The 25,341-nt window shown below is 40.2% G+C and overlaps 1 protein-coding gene across 1 annotated transcript; it reads left to right on the top strand.

Annotated features, from left to right (window-relative positions):
* Positions 1 to 3,332: 3,332 nt before the first annotated feature.
* LOC143767830 (5-hydroxytryptamine receptor 3A-like) lies at positions 3,333 to 14,670 on the top strand. The gene is made up of 9 exons (XM_077256352.1): positions 3,333 to 3,546; positions 3,641 to 3,792; positions 6,211 to 6,255; positions 8,886 to 8,995; positions 9,553 to 9,722; positions 9,869 to 10,032; positions 11,393 to 11,597; positions 11,714 to 11,947; positions 14,411 to 14,670. Exons 1-9 carry the CDS (start codon positions 3,486 to 3,488, stop codon positions 14,668 to 14,670), a joined length of 1,401 nt encoding a protein of 466 aa, XP_077112467.1. The 5' UTR covers positions 3,333 to 3,485.
* The last annotated feature ends 10,671 nt before the right edge of the window (positions 14,671 to 25,341 follow it).

Here is a 25,341-nt window from a genome sequence, read left to right as displayed (position 1 = left end):
TTCAGAATACATCCGGCCTCATAGACATAACTGTATAATCATTAGCAAGAAAAGAACGGTTGGAAATCAGTTTAAATTCTGAATACTTAAGATTCTAATGATAACATAAATCATAAATTCCTGAAGTATTACTATATGTCTCTTGGTATTTTCTTTCATCTATATGCTGTGTGGGTCAGGATGTTTATTTTCTTTATGTTAACATGAAGTCATTAAAGGCTTACTTACATCTTGGCAAGTTGTCACTTATCCACAGGATCAATGATAACTGGCCTATCTTTGGGGGTCCCACCACTGGAATGGAATGATGGTCACATATGCGCTGTATACAGCCATCTTGGGCAGTCCTACAGACAATGAATAGCACGATGGCTACACGATTAAAACTCCAGTGAGTGCAGTGGTTGTAGTATCAGGCATGTCTTGGAGAATAGGTGAGCCCAAAAGGTTCCTTTGTCCTATAGAAAATGACCAATACTATTAAAGACCAAAAGACCCGAGTGGGGGTGGTTTAGTTGGACATTTTAGATATGGTCCTACAAACTTTAAGTTAAACCACTAGGAATGCATCATGCCTCTTTTCCAATTGGGCATCTAGATCCCTGCTCATGAGATTGGATGTGATCTCAGTAGGGGCCCACAAAGTAATCAGCATTTGCCTAAATGCCCCATTGGCACATTAAAAATATTTGTTAGACTTGATGGACCTAAGCCTTTTTTCAACCTTAGGCCTCTTTCACACTTCAGTTGTTTGGCGTCAGTCTAAATCCGCCATTTTCCTCAAAAAACGGATCAGTTTTTTTTTTCGACGGATCCGTTTTTTTCCCCATAGACTTGCATTAGCGACGGATTGTGACGGATGGTCGTCCGTTCCATCCGTCATGCGACGGATCCGTCTAAATTTGGCGGACGTCATCTAGACATTGACGGTCATTGCAACGTTTTTTGTCTGCGTTGAAATGGCGGATCGCGACGGATCCGTCGCATCCGACATTTCATAGAATGGCCACCTATGGACGATGGATCCGTCGCGACCGTCATTTCGGCGGATCCGTCGCCCCAATCCGTTTTTTCAATTTTTTTCAATTGCGCATGCTCCAAAAAGTATATACAACCCCCGAGTAACGGATCTGTCAAAAAAACGGATCCGTTACATCTGTTTTTTCAACTATTGTGACGGATCCGTCGATCCGTCATTATGTCGGAAGTGACTGACGCCAAAAAACTGAAGTGTGAAAGAAGCCTTAGAAACAATTAAATTACCCTGTAGAGATGGGAGTAAAATGGGAATTAGCATTTAAATTCAGTTTACTATGAATTTTCCTGGCTCAGAGTTCCAGATTACCCTCATCTGGTTCCAGTTTCAAAAACAAAAATGGGTTCCCATTGTTTTCAATGGGATTAGAGTTCTGATTCAAGTTCGGGAACAGTTCTAGTACCTGAACCTGAGCTTTAAAATAAAGTTCGGGTAGGATACCAGAACCTAAACTTCCACTGGTCCGCTCATCCCTAGGTACACTCATATATTATATAGAATCATTACAAACAGAGTGATCTATTTCAAGTGTTTATTTCTGTTAATGTTGATGATTATGGCTTACAGCCAATGAAAACAAGAAAGTCATTATCTCAGTAAATTAGAATAATTAACAAAAAACACCTGTAAAGGCTTCCCAAATGTTTAAAAAGGTCCCTTAGTCTGTTTCAGTAGCTCCACAATCATGGGGAAGACTGCTGACCTGACAGATGTCCAGAAGGCAGTCATTGACACACTCCACAAGGAGGGTAAGCCACAAAAGCTCATTGATAACGAAGCTGGCTGTTCACAGAGTGATGTATCCAAGCATTTTAAAGGAAAGGTGAGTAGAAGGAAAAAGTGTGGCTGAAAAGGATGCACAAGCAACCGGGATGACCGCAGCCTTGAAAGGATTGTTAAGAAAAGGCCATTCAAAAATTGGGGGAGATTCACAAGGTGTGGACTGCTGCTGGAGTCATTGCTTCAAGAGCCACCACACACAGACGTATCCAGGACATGAGCTACAAGTGTCGCATTCCTTGTGTCAGGCCTCTCATGACCAATAGACAGCGCCAGAAGTGTCTTACCTGGGCCAAAGAGAAAAAGAACTGGGCTGTTGTCAGTGGTCCAAGGTGTTGTTTTCAGATGAAAGTAAATTTTGCATTTCATTTGGAAATCAAGGTCCCAGAGTGTGGAGGAGGAGCGGAGAGGCCACAATCCAAGCTGCTTGAGATCTAGTGTGAAGTTTCCATAATCAGTGATGGTTTGGGGAGCCATGTCATCTGCTGGTAAAGGTCCACTGTGTTTTATCAAGACCAAAGTAAGCGCAGCTGTCTAACAGGAAATTTTTAATTTTAGAGCACTTCATGCTTCCCTCTGCAGACAAGCTTTTTGGACATGGAAATTTCATTCTCCAGCAGGACTTGGCCTCTGTCCACACTTCCAAAAGTACCAATACCTGGTTTACAAACAATAGTATCACTGTGCTTGATTGGCAGCAAACTCGCCTGACCTTAACCCCATAGAGAATCCATGGGGTATTGTCAAGAGGAAGATGAGAGACACCAGACCCAACAATGCAGACGAGCTGAAGGCTGCTATCAAAGCAACCTGGGCTTCCATAACCCCTCAGCAGTGCCACAGGCTGATCGCCTCCATGCCACGCCACATTGATGCAGTAATTGATGCAAAAGGAGCCCCGAGCAAGTATTGAGTGCATTTACTCACCATACATTTCAGTAGGCCAACATTTCTGATTTTAAAATCATTTTTCAAGTTGGTGTTATAAAGTATTCTAATTTACTCAGATAATGATTTGGGGGTTTTCATTGGCTGTAAGCCATAATCATCAACATTAACAGAAATAAACACTTGAAATAGATCACTCTGTGTGTAATGACTCTATATAATATATGAGATTCACTTTTTGTATTAAAGAACTGAAATAAATTAACTTTTTGATGATATTCTAATTTAGTGAGAAGAACTTGCATATATACACAGACAATATGAACACAAATAAAGCACCGCATGTATTTTGTGATTTTCAATTGCAATTTTATTCTACTTGCCGGTATTTGTGCTCACCATTACTTTTGTAGTTTTCCATCTTGAGGATGACTATTCCCATAGATATCTGCTAATAGCAACACGGTAATGTTACATTTCCATTAAGAAATTAATTGCAGGCATTTACAGGCCGGAGATGACGTAGCATTAATGTTGCAAACTAATTGAAGAAAAAAACAGTTGAGTAACTGGCACTAAATGGATGACGAGTGCGCTAACGGTCTGTAGGAACGGGTGGGAGGCTTTGTCTGATCCCAGACATTCGGAAGCTACAGTAACAGGGATTCAGTCTATACCTCAGGCACCGGCATCCAAGTCCTTGTAAGAAGCAGATGGTAGAGGACGACCAGATCTGGACACAAATCATTGACCATTTGCATCAACCGGGCAAACAGAAGAAATGTATCGGACATGGACCTTACCCAGCGCATGCATCCTATATCTCATCAGTACCTGCACAGGTAAGAACTCCTGCTAGACCATCGTCAGTATGCATACCAATATACGATATGAATTGCACTAATTAACCCTTTAATATCTTATAATGTTTTGAAGCCCAGGAATATAACTCAACCCTTACACCGACCCTTGTAAGACTTACAGACTACCTAATGCGGGGGTACAATAAGGGGGTGAGACCGGTGCAAGACTGGAAAAGGGCAACCACTGTGCACATAGACATCATGATATATGCCATTCTGGGAGTGGTAAGTATTAGAGTTTACTATCCCCTCTGCTTGTATTTGTAGTTCCCCTTGCATATCTAAATCTAGGTAGCTCTCCATGGTCATTTTCAGCTCTACAATAATTCAGAGAAATCCATCCGAGATGGCAGGAAACCTCATTATCATTCCTCGCAGGAAGAAAACCACAATAGCAAATCATGCAAACCCAATTTAAAGCTCGACGACTAATTTGTTTTTAATCAAATGTTATGAAACAAATGCAGAAAAATAGAAGATGATCCTACAAATGCTGGAGACGAGGATTTGCATGGAAAAATGCACTTTATTTTTACATTCTTTAGAGAATAGAAAAAATGGGCTTCTGGAGGCCTCAAAAGACAGATTACTACTGATATCATTGCACAAATCAGGTTTCTTGTGCATATGTAGAATGTGTATACTGTATATATACATACATAATACATTGCCATCGCCAAGATTGAAATATATGCTGTGCAAACATAAGAAATAAATAAGAATATATTTATGTGCAGCTCCTTTTATGGTAGATGAATCTACCTACTTTAAAGAATAACTCCCATCAAATTTTTTATCCTCTTAATATATTGTATTTCTCATATTATGCAGCACTGTGTGCTTATAATTGCTCATTTTGCCTTTCTACCAAGATAATTCTTCTCTTTTCCATTATGTCTATGACATCAGGTGATGAAAAACTGACTAGCTAAATCGAAAGTATTCGATGCTCTATGTAAAAACAGGAAGTCTCTTTTCCTTGCGTGAGACATCATTAGAACTACAATTCTACATCACTGCTAGGTCCCTGGCAGACCAACTCCACCCTCCCTTTAACTTCTAACTCAACTACTCCGCTCCTCCCCCCTGCCAGCGATGTCGAATTGTAGTTCTAATTATGACTCATGCAGGAAAAAGAGACTTCTTGTTTCTACATATTTTTTTTTTCTCCATCCAAGGAAAACTTATGAAAATCGGACCAAACTCTAATGGTAAAAATTGACCAATTTCTGATCAAAATACTGATGAAACTAGGACCGATTTTCTCATATGAGAAAATCACTTAGATCTGATTGAGCCCTTGCGGTCGCTGCTAATAAACATATGAAAAATAATAAGAGTTTTATCCAGAAAGCATGGACGATCTTTTTCCAATTAAAATCTGATTTTCATCCGTGTTCCACCCGTGTGCCCGATGTATACGCTCGCCTGCGTGAGCCCTTACGGGGCTGGCAGTGAATTTGTCTCAGCTGCAATAAAGTAGTCAGTAATTTTTCTAGACACAAAACAGACCTGAAAGTGTGCCGCGCTGCCAAGGACCACATGGCAAAACTGTGACTACTCTCAATAGGCTGCACTGCCCTCCATGTGTGAATTCAGACTCAACCAACCCTGTTATGACCCCAATGGCGAGGGTCTCAGAGGAACGTGGAAGTCTGCAGAATACAAAAATCCAGCTCATAGGGCAGTGGTAGCTGGGTTGACCATATATCTACTCCTAACGCCAACACTAGAAGTAGCCGGGGATCATTCCTACGTTGATTCTAGATGACACGCTCCAGCCGGAGAATCTAGCTACCCCTAGTAGAGGAAAACAAAAGACCTTTCTTGCCTCCAGAGAAGGGGACCCCAAAGCTGGATAGAAGCCCCCCACAAATAATAACGGTGAGGTAAGAGGAAATGACAAACACAGAAATGAACCAGGTTTAGCACAGAGAGGCCCGCTTACTGATAGCAGAATAAAGAAAGGTAACTTATATGGTCAACAAAAACCCTATCAAAATCCACACTGGAAATTCAAGAACCCCCGAACCGTCTAACGGTCCGGGGGGAGAACACCAGCCCCCTAGAGCTTCCAGCAAAGGTCAGGATATATATTTGGAACAAGCTGGACAAAAATACAAAACCAAAACAAAATAGCAAAAAGCAAAAAGCGGACTTAGCTGATATAACTGGAACCAGGATCAGTAGACAAGAGCACAGCAGACTAGCTCTGATAACTACGTTGCCAGGCATTGAACTGAAGGTCCAGGGAGCTTAAATAGCAACACCCTTAACTAACGACCCAGGTGCGGATAAAAGGAATGACAGAAAAACCAGAGTCAAAAAACTAGTAACCACTAGAGGGAGCAAAAAGTAAATTCACAACACAACCCAATTCTGAAAATATATAAGACCTTAGAGTTGCGCATTAATCTCGTCCATTCTTCTAAGAACATAGAGCAAGAGAAGCGCTTGTCTCATTCAGTTCCTTTGAATGTCTGCGTCATGATAGCTTTTAGAGACGACCCTACCTGCACAGAACCGCCATTATTTTTTATCTGAATTGCCGAATTTTGCATTTTATGTTCCTTCTTTAAACATAACTTAGTTATATCTACAACTTCTTTTTTTTCTTTTTTTACAAATCACTACTATCATGAGGATGAGAAAAATCAAATAATGACAACTTACATCTGGTACAATCAGGTAAATTGGATCATTTTATATTTTGAATAATTTGCATATTTAATTTCCCAGATGAACATGCATGGCTTATAAGTCTCCTCGCTCTGGCATGCAAGGCTTGGCTTGTCACTCTCCACAAAAAGAAATGTTACACCAGTCCAAAGCTTCTCACAAGTCAAATCAGATCTCATACTTTGCACTGCTGAGGGGCAGCACCCTGAAACACTATGGCTGCCAATTGAGACTCTGGTTTGGCTTTTATCCTAAGTCATATAGCAAGGCTCCTTAAAGAGTCAATATTGACTTTTAGGATCCCTGGTTCCAATAGGAGGCACTAGAGTTCTAGTCCTCTTCCTCTCTGAAGGGACAGTTTGCATATTTAATTTCCCAGAGGAGCATGCATGGCTTAAACTAATGGCTTCCCTGAAATATATACCACAATGCTTTACTAGCTGCAGCTTCACTCAATTACATCAACTGTTTACTGGAAGTACTGGAAATTGGATCTGGGGCTAATGAGTAAAGATGAGAGAATTTATTCAAGTGTAACTGAATTCTGCACAAATTTTATAAAAATCTATATTCTCCAGGGAACATTTTTTTTTGCAGTTTGCTCCATGCAAATTCAACCTCAGAAGGACAGAAAGGTCCCCCAAAAAGATTGATGCCTCAGTGTTCCCTTGCCCCACCGCCCTCGGTGCCAGCTGTCTGGTGCTCTACACCTTTCCGCTATTGCATGCCTCATCTTTGGCCTCTTCATTCTAGGCTAGGACTTCTGGCACTGACCAGGCATCAGACGTTCCTGCCCACATGGCTCATATTGCGACATAACAATGTTACAACGCATGTCGTGACCTTACTGCAAACAGTGACATCCGAGGCCTGGAAGTTCCAGCTTAGCGTGACGATGGCGAAAATGATGGTGGAAAGGAGAGGTGCGGTGGACTAGACGGCAGCCAACAGGCAGGGGGAAGAGGGACAGGTGAAAATAAAGGAAGTATTAATTTTTTTCAATATTACCTTTATTATGGTCTGGGGTCTGCAAATTAGGAACATTCAATTCACAAGGAATAATTTATCTGCAAACAGACCTTCGGAATAAAATCCAAGTAATTTGAAAATTTCAAATCTCACCAGATCCGCTCATCTTTACTAATGAGACAATCCCTTTAACCTTCACTGTTTTAGTGTAAAGAGGAAATGTAATGAATTACACATACACACACAATAAAAACAACAAATACAATAAACATCAGCTTAAAGGGATTGTCCAGTCTTGACAAAAATTATAGACGAAGTACAGATGGATACAAAATACTTATGGTAAGTTCAGCATGCTCTACTGCTTTAAATTTTGTGAATCTGGCTTGGCGGTCTGGGCTGGGACCTTTTCACTTCATGTTCCGATGCAGACCAATGGATCTACAGGGGTTACAAATAAGTCAGTTGTCTAAAATAGGGGGCGACCGAAGGGCACGCCAAAGTCTATGGGCGTGCAAATTTTGACACCTACATCTGTGCCTCTCCCACTGTCAAATGACTTATGCCTTCAAATGTTGTTTTCTCTTTGAACGGCGCCGATTATGCACAGCACAAAAGGTGAGATGGCTACGACATTGACTGCTGCGCTCTGCATAGGCAGTAACCAAAATGAGTAAATTAAGTATAATGGAGTGCATTTGTAGCTTTCTCATCTTGGTCGCTGCCTAAGTAGAGCTTAACAGACCATGGCAAACTCATCTTGACTGCTATGCTTTGCAATAAAAATGATCAAATGGCAGAAGATGAGCAGCAAGTGAAAGAACAAACTATTAAATTACATGCACTGCACTATTTGTAACCCTAACTAGGGTTAGGGTTGGGGATAGGAATTGGTTTGGGGTCAGAGTAAGGCTTAGGGTTAGGGATAATTTTAGGGTTAGGATTAGATTTAACAGAATATGAATAAGTTCCAGCTTCGAGTAAAATTAAAATCGGCTTTTATTAAATAATCTACGGACAACAGGCAAGACAAAGGTACAACGATGCAACGCGTTTTGAATCACCTCCTTATTCATAACATAAAAAAAATGTTTCGCTATGAACAATGATCAAAAGTGATCCGAAACGCGTTGCATTATTGTACCTATGATTTGTCCGTAGATTATTTAATAAAAGTCGATTTTAATTTTACTGGATCGTGGAAGCTGAAACTTTTTTGTATTCTTTTACTGCTGCACACAGATCATGTGTGTATATCTTGGGGTGACGAGTTAGCGGGGCTTTCTTTATACTAAAATTAGATTTAGGATTACATTTAGAACTATGGCTAAGGTTAGGGATAGGGATAGGAAAATAAACTTGTTATTAGAGAAAAAATATAATAATGTGCAGCTTTTTATTTTTAAAATGTTATGTTATGTCTGACTTCAGCACAAAATACACAAAAGCCTAAAAACTATTTTTTTTATTGTTGATTTAAACATTATTTTTCATTGTTTTGTTTGCACTTTTAAAAGTTTTATATGAGTGTGATATGTTTTATATGTTTGATGGGAATCTCATCGCCTAAAATATGTGTATGAATAGTGTTATCCAGCAGCTTGATTACAGGGTGGATAGTTGTATTATAATGCACATTTATTATTTTTGTCCTGTTTTATGCCGTACAGTCCTGGTTTGATGAGTTTCTTACTTGGGATCCAGAAAACTTTGATAATGTAACAAAAATTTCAATTCCTACACAATGGGTATGGATACCAGATATTGTGGTCACTGAGCAGTAAGTATGCGTTATTACTTTTAAGTCTTCCACATGATAGGTGAATTGTTAATTAGAAGTATTCTCAGCAGTCATGAGCTTAAAGGGGTATTTTGGTGTTGACAGGACTTGTCTATTTTGGTCTGTGCCTGTGAGTATGAACAATGGTAAAGGGCAGATGAAGGTCCAGCCGCTTAAAGTGCTTGTGCAGGACTTGCATACTGATGGCTTATTCTTAGGATAGGTGATTAATAGTTGATCGGTGGGAGCACGACACCTAGTACCCCCACCGATCAGCTAGTCATGGGCAACTACTTTTATTCAACTTCTCAACTTGTTTGTTTTTTGTTTTTGACTTTTGCCAGCTTTCTATGGCTCAGTCGCCAATTTGCCGAATTTGAATGGATCAAATTGCTAAATATTTATATTCTGGTTTATACTGAATTCAATTCCACTTGCATAAATTTTGCTCATCTCTAAATTAAGTTTCGTATATCTTTTATATTATGCATTCTGAATAAAAGTCATTTGATCTTAGAAAACAAAAACGCTGACTTTAAGTTTTGTTTGGTTTCCAGAGTGGATGAAGTGAAATCTTCAGACGAGACTTTTGTCTACCTCGATTACACGGGCAGAGTCTATAACAACAAGCCCATGCTAATAAAATCTTCCTGCAACGTAAACCTTTATTATTTTCCATTTGATCATCAGAACTGCTGCCTGACATTTTCTAGCTGGACTCACACAAGTACGTCCGTCCAACTTTCCACCGCAACATTATTCCATTGCTTGTGTTATGCACATGTTTAGTGAAACTTTAGAAAATTAATACCTTAATTGGTATCTGATTCCAAAAAAAAATACATTTTTGCAATTTCTTTTTTCCCTTTTCAGTACAAGACATGGATTTATCTTTTTGGAGACATACAAATGACACACAGAGTTTCACTAGTAACTACAAGAAAAATGGGGAATGGGATATTCTGGAAGTCATTCCCAGCCACGTGGTACTTACAGAAGAGGATGACAGTCACAGATTTGGGCTAGTTTTGTTTTATGTAAGTTAATGCCTTTATTATTATTATTATTATTATTATTATTATTTTTATTTGTGAATTAAACCCCTGGCATTTTGTTGTTATGTCGACCTGAAGTTGTGGCTACTACAGAATATTACATTTTAGACATTGCCATAGGTCAGCATTTCTAAAACTCCAGTCTTCATGGCCCTCAACACATCGTATTTTCAGGATTTCCTCTGTGTTTTGCTCATGTGATGGAATTATTATGAAGTCATCAGAAATGGCCACAGGATCTCTCACCTGTGCAATACTAAGGAAACCCTGAAAACATGATGTGTGAGAGGTAGTGATGAGCAAGTGTACTCGTTGCTTGGTTTTCCCGAGCACGCTCGGGTGACCTCCGAGTATTTATGACTGCTCGGAGATTTAGTTTTCATCACGGCAGCTGAATGATTTACAGCTACTTGCCAGGCTGAGTACATGTGGGGGTTGCCTGGTTGCTAGGGAATCCCCACATGTAATCAAGCAGGCTAGTAGCTGTAAATCATTGAGCTGCCACGATGAAAACTAAATCTCCGAGCAGTCATAAATACTCGGAGGTCACCCGAGCGTGCTCGGGAAAACCCAAGCAACGAGTACACTCGCTCATCACTAGTGAGGGGTCATGAGGATTGGAGTTTGAAAGAACTGCTATAGGTAAAAAAATATTTTAATGCATTTTACATCATAACAGTGGATGCCGCCATTGCATCTGCTGACTTGGGACAGTAGAGCATCCAAAATTGACCCTATTGTTAGGGTAGTACATTACAGTTAGGGCATTTTGTAGCATGTAGACCACTTCTTGGCTCTTTTTTAGGTGAAACAGAGAGTGGGTTGGGGTGAAAATAGGATTTTTCTGTAACCTCTGTACTATAAAAAAAAAAGCCATGATTACCCCGCAGAACAGGGGTCATGTTATAGGTAGTGCTAAGGTAGCAGTTTCCCCCAATTCTTTGGTGTTTGGGGCTAATAATGAATTGCTGGAGCCCATGTGGCTCAGATTAGTTTTCTGCTCTGAACTGATGTTGGGGATAGTCCTGGCTCACTATTTCCATTCTTCTTTATCCCAACGCTGTTAGACGATGATGAGATCCCATGTGCGGCCACCAAACTCCCCCAACTATGTCCAAATGGACCTTGTGCACTGGGGACCAGAAAAGGTCTTCCCCCAAACTGTTCAAATTTCACCTTGAATGCTGAAGTATTAAGAATTGGCATCACAGGAGATAAGGGGACAATTCCAACCCCTTAAAAATAAGCTTGAAATAACCCTAGCTTCTGGCAGATTATATATATTTATTTTTTGTAAGCATTTTAATTATTTTTTTCATTTATTTCCTGACTCATTTTTTAGATAATAATAAGGAGAGAACCTCTGTTTTATGCTGTGAATCTGATTCTGCCCAGTATGTTATTAATGATCATGAATATCGCTGGATTTTACTTACCCCCGGAAACTGGGGAGAGAACATCCTACAAGATCACTCTGCTCCTCGGATATTCTGTCTTCCTCCTCATTGTATCAGACAATTGTCCTCCCACTGGAACACCACTAATAGGTGATTTTTTTTTACTAGTCCTGCACTACAAGACTAAAATCCCGACTTAGAGGAAACATTCCCTAGAGTCATCATTCTCCTGGACTGTCTCAACTCTTTGTGTTCCTTCCTTATAGGTTCATATTTTGTAATGTGTATGGTTCTTCTTGTGATCAGTGTGATGGAGAGCATATTCATAGCCCGAGTAGTACATCAGGACACTCTTCATCGATCGGTTCCTCAGTGGGTGAAGACAATGGTCCTGGAGAAGATGGCTGCACTGGTCTGCGTAAAGAGCAAAGATTATTTTGCTATATCACGCAATACTATATCAGATATATCAGAGCAGAAAGAGGACAGTAATAGCACTGGTAAGTAATAGATTGGAGGTTAAACCAACTAGTATATTTCATATGTAGCACTTAAGTTTGGATAACAAGACTAGAATTGCATAGAGGTAGGAAGGGGCTATATCTCAGGAAAATAAAAACAACGCCAAAGTCAGGAAAACGGGAATTTTCAACAGGATTAAAACATTACATATTAATGTCACGTAACAGGTCTTCTTTAAAGTGGTGTTCCCATCTGGGACATTCATGGCATGCTGAGAGGATATGCTATAAAGGTCTCATCTATGAGGGTGCAGCAACTGAAAGATGCATCATGAGAACGAGGCACAGTTGTCCTCAGAAATGGAGAAGTGGCTGCTTGCTCTCAGAGGACCAATAAAAAAAAATGTAGACAGCCATGTGTGCGTGGCTACATGGATGACAACAAAGATCTGGGTCCCAGTTGTGGGACCTGGCTGCGTCTATCGGACATTTAAAGCACATCGTGTTGATTTGCCCTTTCTTGTGTTCAGAACTTTCAGACAATCAGATGTCTCCGCATTTCAGCCCCATCTTCCTTCACATGCAAGCAGTCTCATAGACCCCAAGAGAGTATGAAACTGCTGCTACATCCCGCTCTTAACCCTTCCAATAACCCCTCTTAACCCTTCCAATAATAATAATAATAATAATTCCAATATATACTTGCCAACTGTCCTGAACTTGCCAGGATTGTGCTGAAATTTGAGATACAGTCCTGGTAATTTCAGGGCACAAATAGAATGTTGGTTATGTAAACCCCATCCAAATGTTAGTTGCCCATGGTGAGTTAGGACACTCCTGGGAGGAACATAAACATTCCCCCATCACTAAATGTTAATAAGTATGGCAATGATAAAGCTTATAATAACAATAGTCATGCTATAAATGAGAAAAAAAAATCACAGATCCACCAAGAAAATCATATTCAATTGCCTTAGACTTATAGGTTGTACTAAGTTTGTACGTTATTACCTTCTTACGCTCCATTCATTCTCTATGGTATCACCAGAGATAGCAGAGTGCTGAGCTCAGTTGTTCTTTGACACATTTATTAAAAATGAATGGTGTGAAGGTGCACATGCTTGTTTCACACCATTCATTCAAGGCTCATCAGAAACTAATTCTTGGGATTAGTGGGGGGGGGCCATCAGTCGGACTGATAATGGTTGGTAAGTTCTCCTCTATGTTATGGTTCAATTGGTGAGATACATCCTCTAAGTCCAAGGTCCAGGTGTCACAGGTATGTCAGAAGCTGAACAGTCGCACTGCAGCTAGCTGAAGAAAGTCTCTGCATTTGGATTTGCATGCACCTTCTTACCCCTTCTGACTCTTTGACCCAGTGGCAACCTTTCTCTGGCTCTACTTGACACATCTGGACTGGGTGTTTATAGACTCCCAGCTTGCTGCTGGGAGTTGCTGGTAATATTTTCATTTCCCCCTGTTGAGGCTCGGAGCTATAGCAGTCGGCTATATTGCACTTTGGTGTTGCTGGAGGACATCTGTGTTTCATCTCTTAGTCTACTCAAGAGATGAAGCAAGGGAATAAGGTATTCCCCTTGTTTGTCTATCCCCATCTATCTTTAGTTGTAGTGGTTATTGACTAGTGTTCATCCTGTCTGTCCCTAAGCAGGGCTTAACGCCAGGGTCAGGCAGGGATTAGGCACCTGCTCGGCGATAGGTACAGAACTTATATAGGGATGTTTAGGGCAGACAGAGTGACGTTAGATCTGCTTAGGGGTCCCCACTCACACCTTTCCTTAGTGTTGGGCTCCCTACCCCTCATCCCTTCGTGTTGCACTTAGTCTTTCCCACACTGTGCGAGACACCAGGTGGGGCACATGGACCACCGGCATCGGTGCAGCAGATAGGCGAGGCACGGGGGATAACAGATGGCATAGGTGCTGGAGGCTGCAGGCAGACAGGAGACTGGGAAGCAGGTAGCAGAGGTACTGGAGACCACAGGCAGACAGGAGACTGGGAAGCAGGTAGCAGAGTTCGCAGGTATACAAGACTGAGGAACACTGAAAGTCTTAATACCTAGACACAGGTGTTTGTCTTGGTGTACCTTATGTAATCTCAGGTAGACTATTAAATTGGATCAAGACAGGTCGCCTGCAAAGCCCAATGTGGAGTACAATAGAATTCAGCAGACCAGGATGAGGGGAGCAAAGCCCAGATCCAGGACAGGTGTGTAACACTCTACTCTATGCTCCATTCATTCTCAATGGGACCAGCTGATAAAGCCAAGTGCTGTGCTCAGCTGGTGTTTGACACTTTTATGAAGGGTGAATGGTATGGAGACGCGCATACTCGACCTCCGCGCGATTCACATAGGGCTCTTCAGAATGTTATTCCTGGAGTCAATGAGGCTCCCATCAGCCGGACTGACTAATAGGAAGTTATCCCCTATGAGTTCAACCCCTTTAACCTTATGACTATTTTATTTTTATGTTTTTTTCACAGAAAAATTGTCAATCAACAATGATGAAACTATCAAGTACCATATCAGGCAATTGGCCACGACACAGGACCTGGATGCGCAACTCAGGATAATAAAAGAAATCCAAGAAAGCCCGAAGAAGAATACAGACAGGTGTATCTCCAACGAGTGGCTCCATGTTGGATACATCATTGACATGTTCCTTTTCCGTCTATATATTTTAGTTGTAGTTCTGTTCATGGTTTCCATGGCAGCAATATGGGCTCGCTGGCCCCAAACTTAAATTATACTGAATTAAATCCAAAAGATAAAGGACAAGATGGACCCTATTAAATGTAACTGAGCAAGAACCAAAGTCATGTGTAGGACTTACGCTTACAAAGATGTAATGACCCTCATTAACTAATATTGAATAATTGTTTGACAGTGTAAACCTAGTCTGAAAATATGACAAATTTGGGACAATGGTGCACAGATTTGACCTAATTTCGTCAACCAGGCTAAAAGTAAACTGTTACCCATAGCAACCAATCAGAGCTCAGCTTTCATTTCTTTAATGGCTAAGTTAAAATGAAAGCTGCTCTGTGATTGGTTGTTATGGGAAACACAACCATTTTTATCAGACATTTGATTGTCTCTTGCGCTAACTTTTAATTATTTTACTTTAGAGTGTTAATTTTTTGCCAATGCTAATAACAAATATGATGCATTTTTTAAACTCAATACCCCATTTGTAGATGGTTGACACGTGTACACCTCACTTTTCTATCAATAATGATATGGTTTGAATTAATTTGCACCAACAAATAAAAAGTGCAACTAACGTTAGATTTCTGTTGTAACCACAATAGTAAATGTCGGCCAATGCAGTTCATAAATAGAGGAAAACAGCGTACCAAAGATGACTCACACTCCCTACATTTTAACAATATAACTCTTTATTATATAGCAAACTCAGAAACCCAGAAAGCACAAATAAAAACAATGAAAAATGTGCACATTGAACTAGAATCTGCTTCCTAGACCATGAACTGGCACTGGGATACAACCCATATGACCGGCAATAGAGCCATGTAAGTATAGTAGGTATCCGAAATAGGTATAAGCAGACACTACCATAAAGTGATGCTAAATACTATTAAACAATGAAGACTGGTGCATTACACACATATAGATGAAAGTGCCATGTGTATAGTCATCTGGGTGAATGTGCTAAAAAAAAAGCATCATGTGAGTGTAAGAACTCTACACGCATCTCCACAGGAGCTGGCTTCCTCAGGAGTTACCTCAGAATGAGGACTCCACACATCTTGTCAAAGGAGGTGGCTTCCTCAGAGGTTCCCTAAGAATGAAGACCCAACACCTATCACCACAGTAGATGGTTTCCCCAGGGGTATCCTGTGAATGAGGACCTTGTGATTATTGCCATAGAAGGTGGCTTCCTAAGGGGTTTCCTAGAAATGAAGACCCTACATACATAGATATTGCCACAGAAGGTAGCTTACTCAAGGGATCCCTGGGAATAAGGTGCACCCACGTATCACCACCTGAGGTGTTTTACTCAAGGGTTTCCTGGGAATAAGGACTTCATATCTATTGCTACAGAAGGTGGATTGCTCAGAGAATTCCTGGGAATGAGGAGTCCCTTTGTATTGCAGCCGAACTTGGCCTCCTCGGGGATTCCCTAGGAATGAGGACCTCATATTTGTTGCCACAGGAGATGGATCCATCAGCAGTAAGGTTGAATGGCTATACTAGTGCTTTCTATACTGTATTGTTGTAAAAATCTGAGTAAATTACGTGATTATCATGAAGATGGACAAAGAAAGATTCAGTAATCAGAAAAAACAATCTCATCTCCTGAGATCTCAATCTGCACATGTGCTGACTCTGGCTGCCATTTTCCCGAAGAATGGGAAGGGGACTCCGCTCACCGGCGACATCTTATGAGAGCCCAGCGCCAGCAGCCTCACACCACCAGAACACCCCTTCCTCCCAGTCCGGTGCCCACAGCACATCCCATGACTGCCAACACTGGCCTCCTGAAGCAGCGACCCTACCTCCTCTAACCCCGCTCCAACGCAGCTGCCCCCACCGGTAAGCTACCATAATATTAGACTATAAGTCGCATCACCATTTTATTTAAAAAATTTTATTCCTATTTTCCACCCCAAAATTTTGAGTGCGTCTTATGGTCCGGTGCATTTCATAGTCTGCAAAATACAGTATATACCAATGTTAGAAATGAAATGATACACTGCAAATTCATCTCCGCTCAGAGCGAGGTTCAGATTCAAGCATATAGCTAGTAATAAATGCCCAAAGCAAGAAAAACACATAATACGTATCACCAGGGATTTGGCCACCAGTTATCAGCATCTGAAGACTGAGGTTAAGATTAAACATCTCAATGACTTAACTAACATTTTGTTATACGTGTGTGTAAATAATCAAGACTTTCTATCAGGTAAAAGATAGGTGACATCAGGTAAAACCGAGAGGAGTTCCCTGTGCATCTGGCTTATAAACGGCAGTCAGTGCGCAAAGAATATGCAAAGTTTGCAGGGAAGATGAAAAAGATGTTACTTTAGTAGATATGTTTATAAGACCGTAAATCACAGTAAAAAAAAAAAGAGAAGAGTTGGAAACTTATTCTGGATCTACACATCTAATATCAGCATCAAAAATGGCACGCAGATGGATTTTGTACAATACCATTTTCTTCTGTCTTATTGTTTGCATATGGGTGCGTTAAGAGAGTTATTTTGCCGAATTGCCAAATTTTGTCAAATTTCCTCAAAAATTTAATTTGTGTTGAATTCATTCACAATGAATCAAAAGTGCTCCAAAGCCTCCAACTACCCTGAGATGCCATTTTTGACACTGTGAGATTTCCTCGGACTGTATCCAACCACCTTTTAAGCTATTTAATGCAAATTTGCCTTAATAATAGCAAAGCGACCTCAACAAATATGGCTAAGGGTAAATGTACCGTACTATGCTCCAATACTGTGTTATTACATGCAATAGCTGTACAGTTTTTTCAGTGTTTTATGGCTTTTTCTTCCTGTGTGGCTAAGCTGTGAGCTGTGATGTCCTCTCACTATCCAAATTCAGTAAAAATAACTGCTGTTTTTCACGTTGCTTTTATATAGGCTATGATATTCTCTCCTGATTGGCTATGTTAAAACATGTGATGTGATAGCTGCAAAGCATTAGGCCGGGGTCACACTTGCAGCTGCAATGCGAGAAACTCGCTCGAGTCTCTCGCCTCAATACCCGGCACTGCCGCTGGTGGTTCGGACCGGACCGGAGCATTCAGCTGCATAGAAATACAGTGCCGGGTATTGAGGCGAGAGACTCGAGCGAGTTTCTCGCATTGTAGTTGCAAGTGTGTTACAGAAAGCCCGTCCAGTCATGCCCAAGGTAGTGTGATCTTTCTCTGGCTGATGCAATCTGTTGCAATATGCCATTTTAGGGGAAACGTGAATTGCAAATTGCTCAAACTCACTGGATTTAGCAAATTCCTAAAAATGTAACATGAATTCAATTTGCATTGAATCGCTTCACTCATCTCTTTTACTTACTCCTACTGTACCTTCTTCAACTAATTTCTGACGTAGTTTCCTCTACTAACTCTCACCATAACGTCTTCTGATGACACCTACATTAGCTGCTTCTACTAAATCTTAGAAGAGCTTCTTCACCTTTCTCCCACCCTTGTTTCTTCTCCTAACTCCTACCATAGCTTCTTCTCTGAGGCTTCTACCATATGTTCTTCCACTTACTCCTACCATAGCTTCTTCTCCTAACTCCTACTACAGCTGAGCTTACTCTACTATCTTCTGCCATAGGTTCTCCTACTAACTCCCACCATAATTTCAACTAACCCCCACCATACATTCAACTACGGTAACTCCCGCCATACATTCTTCTCCTACCATAGATTGAATCCTACCACAGCTTCTCCTACTATCTTCTACAATTGCTTTTTCTAAGTCCTACCATAACTTTTATTTTTACTAATTCTTACCCTAGATTTTTCTCCTAACCTCTATCATGGCGTCCTACTTTCCTACCATAGCTTTGTCTACTAACATCTACGAAGTAGCTTATTTTTTACTTATACTAACCTCTACTGAAGCTTCTCCTACTATTTCCTACAGAAGATATGTCTTCTATTTTCTATCTTGGCTCTTTTAGTTCCTTTAAAAATATCTTTCTTTCATTTCATCATAGATTATAATGCCAATTGCCAAACATTTTACATTAACATTTTAATCAAGTCCAAAGGTAGAGAGCTTAAACAAATAACTATATTCCTGATACATTACCTCAACCACAAGTGTTAAAATAATATTCAAAACTACAGGTTATTTCTGCCAAAGTTTTCATCTGATGAACCACTTATAACAAGCCTCTGATACTGTATTCCCCACAATTTGCCGAACATTATTCAAATATACAAGATATACAAATGAAGACTAGTGTCCATTTCTATTTGGCTACTTTGCAAAATAAATTTGTCCTCCAAACCTAAAGCAGCGCGGAGAGTGGAATCACAACAACTGGCTGCAGCTAATGTGACACAAAGGAACCATACACTATAATGAGGATATGTATTCCTCCCTAATATTTCTGGATATATTTAGATAAGTTAGATTTATTACCAGTAGATCTTTGATGATGAGATGATGTATATATATATATATATATATATATATATATATATATATATATATATATATATATATATATATATATATATATATATATACTATGTGTACTTTAAAAACTTGTTCTAAAATTTCATCTTAAGAACTTCCTTCAACTTTGAGAGTCCAACACTCCCCAGCCCCCCAGCTTGCTGTTTGTTGGGGGCAGTGCGCTCTTGAAGATTGACATTTTGGACTGATGGCTTTTTTGCAGCATCGCAGGAAAGCAGGGGCACTAAAAGTGGCTGTATCATGCGTTCCCAATATCAGGTCAGCTTTAGATCAGTGCTTACAAGCTCTATTAGAAAGAGCTTGTAAGTGCAGCATATGCTCAGCCACCACTGCTAATCCTAAGCAATAGCCAGCAGCCTGGACAATGAGCATTAAACAAAGAAAAGAAAATCCCTCTGATCTTGAGAACAGAAAGGATTTTTAGTAAATTATAAATTGCAAAGTTGTTTTTTCCCTTTTTTTCTATTACTGACAAATAATAGTATTTGTCAAGTTAACCTTTCTGGGTTTCCACTATGAATAAGTGAACATATAGGGTTATTCCCAACTGGGCAAGCTATCCTCTATTCACAGGAAAGGTGTTACATTGATGACCACTGGGGTGCAAGCACTGGGACCCCGAAAGATCAGGTGAATCCGACCACCAATCTATTCTAATGGGACATTTAAAGAAGGACACCTCCTCCTATCAAGATTTTTATCCTCTTAACATATTGCAGTCCTCATATTATATAGCACTGTGTACTTATAATTGCTCATTTTGCCTTTCTACCCAGTAATTTTTTCTCTTTTCTCTGCTCTATGTAGAAACAGGAAGTCTCTTGTCCCTGCATAAACCATTCCCCTCTTCACCTCCTGACCCAGCTGCTCCCTCCTCCTTCTGCCAGGGACCTTTCCAGGGACTTATGACTCATGCAGGGAAAATTGACCTCCCGATTCTACATAGAGCTTAGAAGGATTCAGCTAGTCAGCTATTAATCACGTGATGTCATAGACCTAATAGAAAAGAGAAGAATTAACAGGGTAGAAAGGAAAAATGAGCAATTGTAAGTACACAGTGCTATAGAATATGGTGATTGCAATATATTCAACGGATTAAAACTTTTATAGAATGTGTGCTTCTTTAGGTGGCTTGTACCTTCTGGAGCAACTGGAATTGAACGAACAAATAATTCTGAGGTTTTCATTTTTTTTCTCATTACGCCGTTTACTAATTTAGATTAATTCTTTTTATATTTAGAAAGATAAAGCGTTTCTAAACTCGGCGATACAAATTATGTGTACTTTTTAATTTTTTTAATTGGTTTATTTTGTATGGGGCAAAAGGGGAGTGATTTGAACTTTTATATTTTACTTTTTTTTTTAAACTTTTTTTTAATCCTTTTTGCTTGTTTCAATAGTCTCCTTAGGAGGACAATCCAAACTATTACATCTGCTTTTAAGTACTTTTCCTGTCTTGGGCCATCTATGCACAAACAATATGATATGACATCCAATGTATAGTGCTATAGTTATATTTTTATACCTGAGCATTGCAGAGTAAAGATCAATAACCACAGCGGGAGACAAGACTAGTCCTTTTCTGCCACTGGACAGCTTTTCCCAGCGCTGCTGTAGGTAATATAGGGGTTATCCCAACTTTGTGGTGATAACCTGCTGATCACTGAAGGTCCCACCATTGGGACACCCACAATCCCAAAATAGGGTCTCTGAAGTTCCCCGTGTGAATAGAGCAAAGGCCACACAAGCACACCACTAACCCATTCATTATGGGGATGCCGTTGTACTCGTTTATCTCCAGCAGCCCCATAAGCATGTGTAGACGATGAAATGGGGTATTTTAGTGCCCTGTTCTCAGGATTAATGGGGGGCCCAGAGGTCAGACCTCTCGCAATCAGTAAGCTATCACCTATTGTGAAGATAAGATGATAACTTGCTAAGTGTGGAATCACACTTCTAAAAGGGCAAACTAGATGGGTCGCGTCACAAGGTCTTTTCCTGCCATTAGTCTTCTATGTTTCTAAACCTTAACAATTAAAATTGAGCTTGTACATTTTCCAAAGTCATTCTGGACAATCAGTTCAATGATGTATTTATAATGGCTTCTCCTAGATCAGATGGCATGGAAGATGACATTTAAATCTTCTCTACCTTTGAAGCATCATTTGCATCCCATCATTTTTGCATCTCTTTCACCATTTTATTCTGCTCCAACATGACTCTATAAAAAGTGCAAATCTCTGCTTTCAATCCCTGAAACCTATTTTTCGCTTTGCCATTGTTGCTTTTGCCTTTTCTGTGCGTTATCTTTTGATATTGATGTTGTTCAATTAAAAAAAAGTATTTATAACATAGATACAATAATCAAAGTTTGGTTCTAATGTCTATACTTTTTCTATTTCAATTTTACTTCTTTAACCCCTTCACCCCGAAGCCTGTTTTCACCTAAGTGACAGGGCCAATTTTTACAATTCTGACCACTGTCACTTTATGAGGTCATAACTCTGAAACGCTTCAACGGATTCTGGTGATTCTGACACTGTTTTCTCGTGACATATTGTACTTTATGATAGTGGTAAAACTTCTTCGATATGACTTGCATTTATTTGTGAAAAAAACAGAAATTTGTCGAAAATTATTAAAATTTAGCAATTTTCAAATTTGTTGTTTTTATGCCCTTAAATTAGAGAGTTATATCACATAATATAGTTAATAAACAATATTTCCCATATGTCTGCTTTACATCAGCACAATTTTGGAAACATAATTTTTTTGTTTGTTAGGGAGTTATAAGGGTTAAAAGTTGACCAACGATTTCTCATTTTTGCAACAAAATTTGCAAAACCATTTTTTTTACGGACCACCTCACACTTGAAGTGACTTTGAGGGGTCTATATGACAGAAAATACCCAAAAGTGACACCATTCTAAAAACTGCACCCCTCACGGTACTCAAAACCACATTCAAAAATGTTATTAACCCAGGTGCTTCACAGGAATTTTTGGAATGTTTAAAAAAAATTGAACATTTAACTTTTTTTTCACAAAATTTTTACTTCAGATCCAATTTGTTTTATCTTACCAAGGGTAACAGGAGAAATTGGACCACAAAAGTCGTTGTACAATTTGTCCTGAGTACGCCGATACCCCACATGTTGGGGTAAACCAATGTTTGGGCACATGGCAGAGCTCGGAAGGGAAGGAGCGCCATTTGACTTTTCAATGCAAGATTTGCTGGAATTGAGATCGGAACCCATGTCGCGATTGGAGAGCCCCTGACGTGCCTAAACAGTGGAAACCCCCACAAGTGACACCATTCTGGAAAGTAGACCCCCTAAGGAACTTATCTAGATGTGTGGTGAGCACTTTGAACCTCCAAGTGCTTCACAGAAGTTTATAATGTAGAGCCGTAAAAAAAAATTCATATTAATTTTCACAAAAAATGATCTTTTTGCCCCAAATTTTTTATTTTCCCAAGGGTAGCAGGATAAATTGGACCCCAAAAGTTGTTGTGCAATTTGTCCTGAGTACGCTGATACTTTATATATGGGGATAAACCACTGTTTGAGCGCATGGCAGAGCTCGGAAGGGAAGGAGCGCCGTTTGACTTTTCAATGCAAAATTGGCTGGAATTGAGATCGGAACCCATGTCGCGTTTGGAGAGCCCCTGATGTGCCTAAACAGTAGAAACCCCCCACAAATGACCTAATTTTGGAAAGAAGACCCCCTAAGGAACTTATCTAGATGTGTGGTGAGCACTTTTAACCCCCAATTGTTTCACTAAAGTTTAGAATGTAGCGCCGTGAAAATGAAAAAATCATTTGTTCTTTCCACAAAATGATGTTTTAGCCCGCAATTTTTTTTTCCCAAGGGTAACAGGAGAAATTGGACCACAAAAGTTATTGTCCAATTTGTGCTGAGTACGCAGATACCCCATATATGGGGGGAACCACTGTTTGGGCGCACGGCAGAGCTCGGAAGGGAAGGAGCGCCGTTTGAAATGCAGACTTAGATGGATTGGTCTGCAGGCATCATGTTGCATTTGCAGAGTCCCTGATGTACCTAAACAGTAGAAACTCCCCACAAGTGACCCCATATTGGAAACTAGACCCCCCAAGGAACTTATCTAGATGTGTTGTGAGAACTTTGAACCAACAAGTGTTTCACTACAGTTTATAACGCAGAGCCGTGAAAATAAAAAAAAATTTTTTTCTACGAAAATTATATTTTAGCCCCCACATTTTTTTTTCCCAAGGGTAACAGGAGAAATTGGACCACAAGAGTTGTTGTCCAATTTGTGCTGAGTACGCAGATACCCCATATATGGGGGGGAAACCACTGTTTGGGTGCACGGCAGAGCTCGGAAGGGAAGGAGCGCCGTTTGAAATGCAGACTTAGATGGATTGGTCTGCAGGCGTCATGTTGCATTTGCAGAGTCCCTGATGTACCTAAACAGTAGAAACCCCCCACAAGTGACCCCATATTGGAAACTAGACCCCCCAAGGAACTTATCTAGATGTGTTGTGAGAACTTTGAACCAACAAGTGTTTCACTACAGTTTATAACGCAGAGCTGTGAAAATAAAAAAAAATTTTTTTCCACGAAAATGATATTTTAGCCCCCACATTTTTATTTTCCCAAGGGTAACAGGAGAAATAGGAACACAAAAGTTGTTGTCCAATTTGTGCTGAGTACGCTGATACCCTGTATATGGGGGGGAACCACTGTTTGGGCGCACGGCAGAGCTCGGAAGGGAAGGAGCACTATTTTACTTGTTCAAAGCTGAATTGGCTGGAATTGAGATCGGACGCCATGTCGCGTTTGGAGAGCCCCTGATGTGCCTAAACAGTGGAAACCCCCCAATTCTAACTGAAACCCTAACCCCAACCCTAACCCCAGCCCTAACCCTAGCCCTAACCCCAACCCTAACCCTAACCCTAGCCCTAACCCTAACCCTAACCCTAACCCTAATGGGAAAATGGAAATAAATACATTTTTTAAAATGTTATTATTTTTCCCTAACTAAGGGGGTGATGAAGGGGGGTTTGATTTACTTTTATAGCATTTTTTTGGCGTATTTTTATGATTGGCAGCCGTCACACACTAAAAGACGCTTTTTATTGGAAAAAATAGTTTTTGCATCACCACATTTTGAGAGCTATAATTTATCCATATTTTTGCCCACAGAGTCATGTGAGATCTTGTTTTTTGCAGGACGAGTTGACGTTTCTATTGGTACCATTTTCGGGCACATGACATTTTTTGATCACTTTTTATTCCGATTTTTGGGAGGCGGAATGAACAAAAAACAGCAATTCCTGAAATTCTTTTAGGGGGGGCGTTTATAGCGTTCCACGTGTGGTAAAATTGATAAAGCAGCTTTATTCTTCAGGTCTGTACAATTACAGCGATACCTCATTTATATAATTTTTTTATGTTTTGGCGCTTTTACACAATAAAAACTTTTATAGAATAAATAATTATTTTGGCATCGCTTTATTCTGAGAGCTATAACTTTTTTATTTTTCTGCTGATGATGCTGTATGGCGGCTTTTTTTTTGCGGGACAAGATGACGTTTTCAGCGGTACCATGGTTATTTATATCCGTCTTTTTGATCGCGTGTTATTCCACTTTTTGTTCGCCTGTATGATAATAAAGCGTTGTTTTTTGCCTTGGTTTTTTTTTTTTTGCGGTGTTCACTGAAGGGGTTAACTAGTGGGATAGTTTTATAGAGGGGGTCATTACGGACGCGGCGATACCAAATATTTGTACTTTTATATATTTTTTTTTAATTTACATAAATAAATGGTTTTACTGGGAAATGGTTTTTTTTCCTTTATTTGGGGATTTTTTTTTTTTATACATTCTATTTTTTTTTTTTTACTTTCTACTATTGTCCCAGGGTGGGACATCACTGTATTAGATCAGATCGTTGATCTGACAGTGTGCATATCACTCTGTCAGATCAACGATCTGACAGGGACGTTCAGGAGGATTTCCGGCGCCTGCTCTCAGCAACTCTCAGCAGGCGCCGGCTAGCCAGGTCATTTCATGACCCGGAAGGAGTCCCGCGGCCATCTTGGATCCGGGGACTCCTTCCGGATCACCGGAGCAACGCGATCTCATCGCGTTGCTCCGGTGGGAGAGCGCAGGGAGCCCCCGTCCCTGCGCGATCCCCCTCTATGCCGCTGTCACTACTGACAGCGGCATCAGAGGGATTAAATGCC

The sequence above is a fragment of the Ranitomeya variabilis genome, chromosome 4, assembly GCF_051348905.1.
Source record: "Ranitomeya variabilis isolate aRanVar5 chromosome 4, aRanVar5.hap1, whole genome shotgun sequence".
Taxonomy (NCBI): domain Eukaryota; kingdom Metazoa; phylum Chordata; class Amphibia; order Anura; family Dendrobatidae; genus Ranitomeya; species Ranitomeya variabilis.
The sequence above is the reverse complement of the archived record's forward strand: the minus strand, read 5'-3'. Positions and strand labels throughout refer to the sequence as shown.

Excerpts from the sequence above, each read along its gene's own strand:
- LOC143767830 (XM_077256352.1), top strand. The coding sequence starts at position 3,486 with ATGTATCGGACATGGACCTTACCCAGCGCATGCATCCTATATCTCATC. Across the intron at positions 8,996-9,552 it reads GATATTGTGGTCACTGAGCA|AGTGGATGAAGTGAAATCTT; the intron begins GTAAGTATGCGT and ends TTTGGTTTCCAG. Across the intron at positions 11,948-14,410 it reads AGAGGACAGTAATAGCACTG|AAAAATTGTCAATCAACAAT; the intron begins GTAAGTAATAGA and ends TTTTTTTCACAG.